The sequence below is a fragment of the Mizuhopecten yessoensis genome, unplaced genomic scaffold, assembly GCF_002113885.1.
Source record: "Mizuhopecten yessoensis strain PY_sf001 unplaced genomic scaffold, ASM211388v2 scaffold8231, whole genome shotgun sequence".
Taxonomy (NCBI): domain Eukaryota; kingdom Metazoa; phylum Mollusca; class Bivalvia; order Pectinida; family Pectinidae; genus Mizuhopecten; species Mizuhopecten yessoensis.
The window spans coordinates 469,336-482,282 of NW_018407444.1; the positions used below are offsets into that span (position 1 = coordinate 469,336).

General features: G+C 33.3%; 1 protein-coding gene across 1 annotated transcript in view; it reads left to right on the plus strand.

The window, feature by feature from the left end:
* Positions 1 to 12,947, plus strand: part of LOC110455475 — a 35,936-nt gene that overhangs the window by 16,224 nt on the left and 6,765 nt on the right. Inside the window, exons 4-12 of the mRNA XM_021505634.1 lie at positions 4,814 to 4,888; positions 5,289 to 5,368; positions 5,604 to 5,724; positions 7,735 to 7,826; positions 8,120 to 8,246; positions 8,706 to 8,825; positions 9,491 to 9,695; positions 10,642 to 10,706; positions 11,146 to 11,253. Coding sequence (XP_021361309.1) covers positions 4,814 to 4,888; positions 5,289 to 5,368; positions 5,604 to 5,724; positions 7,735 to 7,826; positions 8,120 to 8,246; positions 8,706 to 8,825; positions 9,491 to 9,695; positions 10,642 to 10,706; positions 11,146 to 11,253 — 993 coding nt within the window. The remainder of the gene's footprint in view (positions 1 to 4,813; positions 4,889 to 5,288; positions 5,369 to 5,603; positions 5,725 to 7,734; positions 7,827 to 8,119; positions 8,247 to 8,705; positions 8,826 to 9,490; positions 9,696 to 10,641; positions 10,707 to 11,145; positions 11,254 to 12,947) is intronic.

Sequence of the window (12,947 nt, forward strand, 5' to 3'; positions counted from 1 at the left end):
ACATATCAATAAGACCTAATACGTATTCATTAACACACCGGTGGTAGGGTTTTGTAATAATAAGATACGTGGTATGTGGTATTATGGCAGTGCTACTCATGATCACAGGCTTGCATCTACAATGTAGTCATCGGGTATAGTTGTATGGACATACAAGCATCTATGTTTTCTCTTTTAAGCACAAGTCTCTTAATGGAAAAAAGGAAACACATTATATATGTAATAATACTTTTCGAAACAAAATGGACAATTAAAATGATATTATCTTTCATATAAGATACGTTGTGTAATCATATTTATATGAAATGAACACGTGCATCAAAAGCAATTTCTGGTCCTAGCGCCGAAGAGTATATCTGCCGAACGTCTGGCGTAATATCATCTGGCATATAAGAGACACGGCCATTTGTAGATAAGTATGATCAATGAAGCTGTGTTGACGCGAAATAACCTTACAGTAGTAAACGAAACATTGAAGTTCTCATTTCTGTTTCAGATAAATGTTACGGTACATGCTAACGTTTTGTTTTGGGTATTCTAGACATAAATTGATATGAATGTAGATATATGTTATAAAGCATGGTACTGGCGTTGTATTGTGTGTTACACACGAGGAGAGAGTTTTTTAAGTATTGATGTCATTCATAAATCAACATCGAAGTAAATCGTGATTGATTTCTACATCGTTTTCTTATATGGATCAAGTAATGCAAAATACTTGTTCATATGTCGTATTCAGTTTGATCATGGAATAACTCTTCATTTACGTATGAACGCCTAGTCATACTACCACCGTATGCCTTAAGAATTGTTGCTCCAAAAAGGGAGAAGGCGGTGCATTGAGGGAGACATACATGTATACATACGCTGTTATAGTAAAAGATCGGTTTGGTTTTACTTTGTTTAACGTGTCATGCACTACTAAAGTCATGTATGGTCGTGCCTCCATTTGTGTAATGTACATGTGCTTATGTGTTTTTCATTTCAAAATATTTCATTATATCAATAAGATTTAATGGGAATTGGGCAACAGGCAAAGCCTATACAAGCCCTCCCCCAGGAGGTACATCTCAAACAATAGCAATATAATAAAATGTTTTTACATAATGAACATGCTTTAGAAACATAAGAATTAGATCAGTGCCAATTATGATAGGAAACACCATACATACCCACATGCATGCATACATACATGTACAAACATACAAACACTCATACATGCATACATGCTTGTATGCATGCACCCACACCCACACACACACACACACACACACTCACACACACATACACACACACACACACACACCTATACACAATAAATACATACATACATACATACATACATACATACATACATACATACATACATACATACAAACATACAAACATACATACACACATACATACATGTGCTTGTGTGTATGTGTGCTTGAGTCAAAGTATGCATTTGCCTGCATGTTATAGCGTGAATCTGATACCAACTTTAAAGTGCTACTTTATCTTACTGAAATGCCATTCAGAGGGCATCCTGCACAATATTCCACCCGGTCACATTTTACTAATAACGGGTAAACCAGTTGTTGCGATAAACCTGATTGCTGAATGTTTTGCGGGAAATAACAACTTCATGTACCATTTATAATGATATTGAAAGGTCCCGGCGGCCCGGGGACAGAACCAATTGCCTACCCCACTTGGGAAAACGCTCAACACTAAAGCCACTAGAGGGAAACTATATAGATCCCAACTGATGCAATTGGGTCAGCTGGTAAACTCTGGTTTTTGCAATGGCCCCTTAGGGCTAGTATATCCCCTAACCTGAAGGGTGAAAGTTAGAAATAAATTTGTCACCGTATAATGAATACATATGTAGATAGTAAGTGCGTTAGTGCATAAAACGGATGAATTAAGTATTACATGTAGGGGTTGTTCATCAACTCGATTCCAATATAAAACATAATAATGCAAATGTATCTAAATGTTAAATTGCAAATATTTATTGCGAGATTTGGTTTGAACATATTTTTATTGTAAACACGTTATATGTTGAAATCATAACTCATGTGATCCATCCTGTAATATTTGTTTTCCGTACGTAAACAATATTTACTCAATATTAAAACTGTCACAATTCTCACCTTCAACCGATGGATTCTTTAAAATTCCACTATGTTGATGAATGTCAGTTACAGTGTAAACATAAACAATGGGTATTGCAGAGGGAAAAACCAGTTCAGTGCAAATATTTAATACCAGAACATTTGTTCTTTATAGTTCTTACACTAGTGTAGCCCTATTTAGTAGATTATTAGTGTCAGACTTGTATGTTTTTCAACGATTGAGTAAATTTTATCAATTGAAATTATACCGCTGTCCAATTAAAGTTCACAAATCGGCTCCATTCATATGTGAAATATAATGCGTCATATAATATATGATTTGATCTTCAGCCAATCTTAAGCAATTGACAATAAAAGTACAAAAGGTTGTGTCTCAACACTTCCGCCAGATGACTTAAGGTTAATCATACGTAATGAAGAGTTAAATTTATATTCAACTAAGCAAAGGATTTTTTTTTAATTTTTTTTTTAACAAAAACATTAAACCAGTGACACTTACAAACCAGTGGTCATAGGTTATTCTCCTAGCTAATACATATACTATGCAATACTATTTCAAAATCCATTTTATCATGTTTAGGAAATACCTTATTTTGAAAAAATCTGAACGACCTTTTATTTTGAATGTTTAATGAATGCAAAAAAGCAACTGTAATGAGCTTCAAAGATAATACACTGTTTCAGTATTGCAATATCTACAAAACGAAACTGACACATTCCCTGTTGCCCATCTACCCTCCACTCTTTTAGCACTCATCATTTTATCAGAAATGTATCAATCATATAATTTAATACTTTTGTCACTTACATCTTGTATGTCGGATGATTTTAAAATAAGGTAATGCATTATCGCAACTAAAATATATGTACAGTTGCACCAACAGATGACAATGACTGAAATATTTAATGAGTAGAATGAATAATCAAGCACAACGATATAAACATATGATATGCGTGCATATGCCGAAGTGCTGAGACGAACATACCGCCCTTGCGTGCTATGTAGGGAGGCGAGCTCGGTATCTGTCAGCATTTGACTGTTTTTGTCCATAGTGACACCACAGTATTGGCTGCCAAGAAAGCCAATATAGTCAAAACCAAATATTTGTCTTAGCTTCCCCTGCCGACTAGTCTGTTGTAATAGCTTAGCATGCTATACAGAACAATGTGTTGACAGACTTAATTTACTTGTATTGTAGCGTAGTGTAGAATACAATAGTGATACATCAGTCCTTACGACTTGAAGTCAAGCACTCCTCCGATCTTTAAAAGATCTGGTTACGATATGGAACAAGCGTCCGTCTATGTAACAAAACCTTCAGGGGATTCTGATTTTCATAGCTACCATGGGAATCCCGATATGTAAAATGCATATGAAAACTACATTTGCGTCAAATATTCTAGTAATTGTTTCATGGCAAAAGAATAAACAGCTATATAGCATAAATTGTGAGTAATCTTTGCCTCTGACTAGTGTGCTTTTAAACACGAAATGGATATACGCATACAACGTATGGTATCTAGAGATATTAATTCGCAGTGCCCTAACAACCGATCAGAAAAAAATATTGAGATAAGCGCCCTCGCACTGAGGCATTTTATTACATTATCTACCTAACCTATTACCGCTATGATGAAAAAAGAAATCAGAAAAAAATATCAATGAGTGGGACATGGGTGTTTTTACTACAAATCGGCTTGTTTTAGACCCTGCCACCGGTCATAAAATCACACTCATAAAACCACGTATTATACTCGTATATTCTTAGAAAACTATTTCCCTTCTATACTTTTAGGTACCGTAGTGTTACGGTTAAATAAAACGGGAAATAAATAACAACACTATAACAGATATCGCACTGTGCTTGCGACAGGTTTATCTCTTTTGTTAGATCACCGATGATCTGACTGGAAGTCAAAGGAAGGTGGTAGCACAATGATATAACGATACAGGCACGGCAGTGTCTAGGTTGTTAAGCTCATTCGTAACTGTTTATCATTTTTTGGGGGTATGTGGTCTGTTTTACGTTGCACTCGACGATAATGCGTCATTTAATTAAAAAAAACAAAAACATCATTCGTGTCAACGTTTTTATACAACATTACCAAATAATGAGTAGTTGGTGAGGTGTTACCGGCATATTCTTAGCAATACTTTTCTGTATCAACACATATGTTTTTCTACAAGGAGACATTTAAGCGGTTCTCGACATCGGAATTAATCATAATTGTACACATCGGTGCAAAGATAGCATGTCAAAACTGATAAATTGTTACGTTTTGCGTATTCTTAAAGATGCCAAAGACATATATGGATATGTGAATCACTCTTTATCAAATTGTAAGTAAAACACATCGACACATTACTTGGTATACATGTATAAAACGTAAGTGACAATGAGCTGTTAAAGAGACAATAAAACACCAATCCCGCTTACTTCTGTTTCAAACAACAGAAGGTGACGCTATGTAGTAATTTACGTGTAGACTGAAATACAATTATGGGCAGAAAAATAAAATTTGACATGTTTTGTAAAATCTCATGGCGTCGTCGGGGTACAGTTTAAAGCGACATTCTGAAAATGCTACCGTGCCACAGCCACATCGAAGAGCAGTTAGTGACTATATGTTTTCCTTATGGAAGCATTCCCAAACTGTAGAATATCTGTTATGGCTTCTCTATGTCGTTGTAGGTCCCATGAGAGACAAAAATGTACCTGATTTGTGTAATCAAAACCGCATGATTCTCGACAAATGGCCATGGATAGGTAAGAATATCTACTACTAAAATCATTGCAATTATTTTAATGAGTAATTCGTTTTTTGCTATACAATGCAAACGATTTTTATCAAGATTTTTTCCCCCATTACAATTCGATGGCATGCGGGTAAATCACGTTAAGGGAGACAGATAAGATAGATTCGTGTTTGTTACAAAACATGCCGTTAAAGCATTACCAGTAGTATATTAACCTAACTAAATCGTTCAAAAAACACAATACATGTATCGTGCAATATATGGCGGTAGACGATAGTACGGTTTATCCTATATTCAATTTTTTAATAAGAAAAATATCTTTCTTTCTAAATATTTAATTTGAATGGCATTATTACAGTTTTCTAACACTTTACCAAAAAACTTTATGAACATATTTATTTTTAATATAGCAACATGGAAGCCGCAGGCAACAGATTGTCCAATAAGCGGAGGGTTTACATTTAGAACCATAAGTAGATTAACCAATCAGGTAAAATATGACAACAAAATTATTAAAGAAATGTAAGACAAATTAATTCCATACAAATTAATATATTAAATACCATAGGATATGTGTTAGTTATATTAAATGAATACATATGTATATGCACAGATATTACTACTGGTTGTTGTTTTGGAATAATTGTCAAAATGCATTGAAATACGTTACTAATCATAATGATATTTAATGTTAAAAGAAGTATGATTTTTTATTCATTTTCCAGGATATTTGTGAAACCGACTGGCGCAGATCCAAATTAGAGATTGAATGTGTAAAAGGGGACGGTCTTGACTTTATAGCCCCTAAAGGGAGCAGGTGTAATCCATTTTTATCACACGGGGAACGTAAGTGTTTATCTTGTATATATTTCCCTACTCACATATATCAAATTTTGCTTGTTACATATTGTGTTTAGTTTTAATTGTTCATTGTCTTTCAGTTTACCAAGTGTTACACGATATGTAACAGGACTAACAATCTTATTTAGATACGAGAAAAATGACACATTAGGCAACAATACCTAGACACACACAATACAAAATAGTTTCATAAGAATTTCTGACATTGTGCTGCCGTACATGGTAAAATACATCTAATTTACGGCAATGTAAAGTCATTCTGTGATGTCTGTATGATGCATCATAAGTCCCCAGTTGTGAAAGATGTATCTCAACGTAAGTAAAATTGTATTATATCAATGATTACGTTTAACGTTACTCTAACTCAACATTTTTCGTATTGGTGGCGTACTACATATGTGATGTTAAATGCCAACTTGCCAATATTTCAATGTAATGTTCATGGATACTCATCTTTATTCTGTGTATTTCTTTCCTTCAGATAATTTTAAGCAACAGAATGGCGTCATTTCCAAAGCGCTAATAATTGCCGTTAATTAAATAAATTGAGTACAAGGAAGTGTATTTAATGTAAATTAGTCCTAAGAAAAGTTTAATTGGTACGTTTAAATTAGATTTGTCTATTTCGCATATTGAGATTGGAATAAGTGTTGAACTGCAGCATCGGGTGATCGGGTACGTTTAATAATGTAGAGAGGAGATAAAGGGTACACATGTGTTTTCAAAGTTGACGTTATTTCCAAAAAAGGACGTTGGTGTGTATTTTCTATCTGAAACTTTATCAATTATTTAAATGCAATTGGCTCGCATGATGAAATCTTAATGTTTAGTATCGGAGTAAAGGTAATTGAATTAAGTGTGCAAATGGAATATCACTGGTAACATTATGGTGAGTACATGTACTACTAATTATCAATGAATATAGATTTGTTCTCTCGCTTAGCAAGAAAGCAAATAAATTATTCATTTTTTTTCAAACGGTGCTACACATTTGTATACTGTTAAAGTTATATATATTGTCAGGGCTAGGTAGCAAATTTTGAGGCCATTTCATGATTACAGTAACATTTTTGTTTGATGAAATATACATTGCAGGTGCATACATACACTACATATGATATTTATTATTAAAATCAAATTTTGGATAACTGTATGAAAAGCTTAAGAAAAAGGGCATACTTTTAAAATAATTCAATCATAAATATAATCATTAAAAGTAGCTTTCTTTGAATAGCTTTAATAATTCTGATAAACAAATTTGATAACATGTATTTAGGAACAGTTTATTTTTGAGAATTCTTAGAGATATCCATTCTTTTCCTTGATAAACCTGGTTATATAAATATCACGTTATTAATATCACGAACAAATTGATTAGCGGTAAAAGTATACAGTATTATATCGATTCTTGGTGTAATTCTTGAATGAGCGGAGTATATGTGTAAACAACGAGCGTTCACGCCCACCGAAATCTAAAGGTTCGTCAAATGGCAATGTTAAAGTGAAGGAAGAATCGGTTAAGTAATTTTCGTGGTATTTGTTTTATATCGAATAGTTTTGCTTACATTATTTATTACTTTGGAATTAATTTCCTTTGTTACGATTTTTTCCCAATATGGATATCAATTCATTGTATAAATCTATGAATAAAATTTGTTAATAAACGAACGTAGTGTTTTAATCTTAACACCCCACTCGTAACATTTTCATATTAGATAAATTGACGCATCGAATGCAACATATGCAGTCATCCTTAACGGATTTACGCAATCATATAAATTATATTTAATATACACGTGTAACCCTTAAAAAGTGTCGACTGCATCTAAACGGTATCAATAGCGCATTTAATATGTCAACGGTTTAAATTTGTTTTCTTTTCAATTAAGGTTATTTTTATGACCATTGGCAAACATGTTTGTATGTTACTTTGGTGTCGACAATGCGATGTTGCTTGCAATATAGTTTAATTCAGGGGTTTTTTTCCTATTCCAGACAAACGTTTATACTGCTGGGCAGGGTGGGAATTCGGACAGTACATATACATGGTGGCATCTGGTGAAGAAGAGGATCCGCAGTTCTGTATTGTAAATATTGATTAACTTATATGCGATATAAATTAACTATCTAATTTTACATAAATGATGTAATGATCATTTTAGAACTAATGTCATAGGTGCATGTGTAGGTAATGATATTACATTTTCATTTTCGGTCATTTTTCTATTTTTTTATTTGCTAATCGAATATTCAATAAACCAATGCCTAGTGTGTGAGAAACCTTGATTGACTAGAGAGGTTCAAACATGAAGTGCCATGAACGACATAATAGATTAACCCAAGATGTACATAAAGCAGGGCTGGTTTTTTTCTGTTACAGAGAATACCAAAGAAAAACGACGGAGAGTTCGTGGCACTTGTGTATTTTAGTGTCATTTGCCCTGTAGAAGACGATGGTCAACCCCCGACTGGATTTGACTACTATGAACTCCACTTACAGAGGACAGGTGAGAAAACAAAAGGCAATCATATTTTTGTTCATGAATTTTAAGATAATATGGTCTTAGGATGAGAGAATAAAAATACATTTTATCTTACCTTTCACAACTTCAGTTGAGTCATCAAGACTTGGTCCATTGTACAAGTATATGCATTTTTTCCTAATATGTTTGTTCTCGAAAACAAGAGCTGTAGTTGCATTCACTTCTTAATATCACGGTAACAGTGAGCCAATTGATTTCCTAAATTATACATGTACTCAATTTCGTCATAAGAACTTATATAGAATTTCAAGGAAAAATCAACCAAAATTGTTTTTAATGATCTATTTATAACACGTGATCGATTGAATGATGTTCGGTATGTATTTTATTTCTCTTTAGATAAATTCACAGTCTCCTTTGACTATAGTTAAAGTGATAGGTATTGCGCTTTAACACGTTCAGTTCACTTTTGTTTTATAACAGACCCAAATGAATGCAAGGACGAGAACAGAGAGATGTGCGCAAAATTCCGCGAACGGGGAGTTTGTGACAAACCCAACAATAAATTCGTACAACACTGCAAAAAGAGTTGTAATATATGCGGTAAGGGTTGTCAGTGTTATATTTGGTAATGTAAATACCCCCATGTTCCGCCATGCAGTCGACATTATACATATTTCAGTAGTCATTTAAAGTCCTATCCGCAACATTAGTCGTTTTAATATCCGTAGCTGAATCTGTTTGAAATCAAGTACAAATGAAAATATACCTATGCAAATTATATTTGTTTTATCTTTAATTGAAAAACAATAATGTTGTCAGACAAAAGGGAAAGACAATACAAAAAATGAAAAAGGTAGTGGTAATGTACATACTATTTAAATAGTTGTTGTTTTTAAGATCCATTACAATGTTCTGTTTTTTTTAAGTAAGGGGGTCAACCATTCAGGAAAGTCGTTTTAACATCAGGTAATAGTCTGTTGTTCATTTCATTTTCGATATAGAGAAACGTTTGCATGAAGATGAAGACAATTTTAAATAAGAGTTATTTCCCCTTTTCCATATTTGCCGTTAAGATAACAAAATATGTTCATTGAACAAAATAATCTTAATATCTGTTGTGTTTTCAAAAAACAGAGCCGAGTTGTTTAATTTGTTACATTACGTTTGTGTGAATATGAAGGTAATTTTAAATAAGAGTTATTTCCCCTTTTCCACGTTTGCCGTTAAGATAAACAAAATAATCTTAAAATTTGTTCTGTTTTCAGAAAACAGAGCCGAGTTGTTACATAAACAGTGTCAGTTTGACGATATTTTACACGGACAGTGGGTGTTATACGACCGTGGACGACACGAACAGATCTATATCAATAATTCCGTGATGTCATTCTCCCACTTTGGTACATTTCACTGCAAGGAAAGAACACAAGAGGAGCGAAAATATAAGCTCATCTCAGTTTTTGACAACGGATGGTAAACTTTGATTCTTGTGTTGAGCATTATTATTACAGAATATCGGCGTGTATTTTATCCCAGAAGAACAACTAGATTATACGAGTATTCGGATATATTTTATTCGCAATTCTGATTGTCATGTGTTGTAACGAATAAGCCTCGACAGATGTATCCGTACAGAACTAGACATATGTACAATTGTATATATAAAAAAAAAGGGAATTATGCAATGCAATCTGATAGCAATACAGATGAAGACTTTGATTCTAATAATTTTCATGGATTCAAAAAGAGAACAACTTGACTTACACCACAGATGATTTACGAAATATTGCCCTGTCCCTCTCAGAGCGCCTTTTTCACCTCAAATGTCAAGTTGGGAATCATGGAGCTACGCGGGTCCAAAATGTTTACATAAATCCCCCCTCAGTTCCTCTTTATATCAAATTGAATCTTATTTGGTCCCGGTGCGTTGATTATGTTGTGCTTTCTCCTCTTGGGCTTTCTTAAGTGAATTTAATTTGAAAAGCCAACTGTGATGTAAGTTTGTAAAACATTCATATAAAATGATAACTTCCACATTGAAAATAGAGATAGACAATACATTTGTACCTTGGCGCTTGGGCACAAAGATATTTTTCTTAAATGCAAGTTGGTATTAATGCATTATTTCTAATATCAAAAAATACTATCGTTAGTGTGTATAATATTAAAAAGAAACACTAAATATAATAAATTAGCAATATGCTTATTGACTGTACATTACACTATATCAGTTTTTGGTTTTAATAATTCACAAAGCACGTATATTTTGATTCCTTTTTTTACTGAACCATGATAACACATTTTGTCATATACATAATACTAAATGCTCATTATACCTGAAGCGCGATGGATTTTTACTTTGTTTAACCTTTCCTGTATTAAACATCAACAAATAAATCTTGATGTGATTGTCTTTCAGTACCAAGAGGTATTCCTGTATAGAACTAAACAGAAGAAATAACAATATCCTGCAATATAGAATTGGTAAGTATTATTAAGACGCAGAGAAACTGTTTATCTTTCACAGATAATATAAAAAATAGCATATGTTACAAATTAAGACATCTGCCGTATACAGTTGTGCACACCCATTGCGTTAATGAATATATACAAAATAAAGTATGTTAGCTATTAAACTATTACTTATTCAAGAAAACAATGCGCCTTTTTTCGCCCTCCCCATTAGTACACACCATGTATATACATGTTTATCAATTACATGTGAGTGGCGAAATTAACATTAGACAAACCATGATTTTTTCGACAAAGGGCGAATATTTGACTGCGTGAAAGTGTTGCGGTGTACGGTATAATACATGTTATTAACCTGTTGATGGTTATGGCATATAACATTAAAATATCAAATCATTTATAACTTCTTCAATACACAATTTTACCCTGACATTATATTTTATCAATGAAGGTCACAGTCTAAGACAAGATGAAGAATTTGGGGAGATATGCCAGTTTCATGACGACCCCTACCCTCTTATAGACACATATAGGAGTTCCGGCATGAAAAACCTTATACGTAAGTTGTTTACCAGATTAAAACAAATGCCGTACTAGTACGGCGGCTGAATGAGGAAAACCAAAACATAATTTGATCTCGTCATATGGAGTAAAATAGTGTTATAACGACTTTGCATCTCGCATTATGATTTAATTATTCATTATGCAATAGGTAAGTATTGCGATATACAGTTTTAACAACTTATTTTCTCTCTATAACGACTAAGTATCTCGTTATAGCGAGTAAGTCATTATCAACTAATTATTTGATTTGCCTCAATAAGTCACCATATATTAGAGCCAGCATCTCTTGTTTAATATTCTAACTTATTTGTAACTGAAAACGAAATTTGCATGTATGGATTAATTTGTCACGATATTTAAATAGCGTAGACAGACTACATTATATATTCTAAATAATGATTCAGTGTCTTTTATTAACTATAAAGCATGAGTGATATCTTTAAACCATCGATCAATTGAAAAAAATATGCATTTCGTGTAAATCAATAATAAGAGCCTAGCTCTCGGGAGCCCAAAGGCGCCCGAGAGAAGCTCTTTAATGGTAACGCATGCGTGCGTAAACAGAGTTGCTTCCCCTTTCTACAACTTGCCCTTGATTTTTTTTCGTCCAGAAGTAGCCCTCCAGTGGGGAAACCGGATATGTATCCTTGAAGCAAAGACAATATTGAGTTTCACCCAATACACGAACATCTTCGTATAATGAAAACAATACCCATTTTTATTACTTGTTTATTTAGATAAAAACTAATATACATGTACACTCTGTGTGAAAAAAAATCTATCACATAAATTTTGATACTGGCATGAAACGTCGTTCGGAGATTATGATACGATGACGTCACAATCACGCCACACTCCATCGGCCTTCATCGGTTATTCCCGGAAGGATAAAAAATAACCGGGGAATCTTGGAACTGATGGCCGTTGCATTTATCTCTTTGTCGTTGCTTCATGACTTTTTAATTTCAGTTTCTGACACAGTCACAAAAAGTACAAACGCGGATGTTTTCTGAAGATCCTTTTTGTTACCAGCAAGGTTCTGTTAATATTTCTACCGGGAGATATTTTCAAAAAGAGCCGCATTAAACCAATAGGTAAACGTGTACATTTATTTTTCATCGTCTAAAATTTCATCAGCTTTTGATTTCCATTTATTGAGGATATGAACGAAATAATTAACATTTTTGAAAGTCCGGTTACAGTCTTTACATTATTTATGTTTGCATCACCACTCATAAAAGAAACAATGGATAATTCATTTATATCGAAATCAACGCCGTTTTTCAGCAACGTATAACTTATAACTATAGTTACAGACAGAAACTGTTTAATTGTATCTGGCATCATTACATGTTAAACCTCAGTGACAGTTACATTTTTTTTAATTCAATCGGTGTTTCAGGATGGAACAGGAATTCTAAACATCGATATAACGACAATCTCAATTCTACATCAAATTATTGCAATGCTTTCCGTTTTTTCATTTCATATTTTTAACTAACACATCTATACATTTACTTTTATAGACATATGGTCAAATATGTAATATGCACTTTTCTCTATACCAATTACCAAACAGTTTTTCCCCACCTTATTTGAATCATTCTTTTTGTGACCTCACGGAAGTACGCAGAAAATGTAATTCTTAATGTGGGAGGAAGCCGGAGTATCCGGAGAAAACCCGCGTGG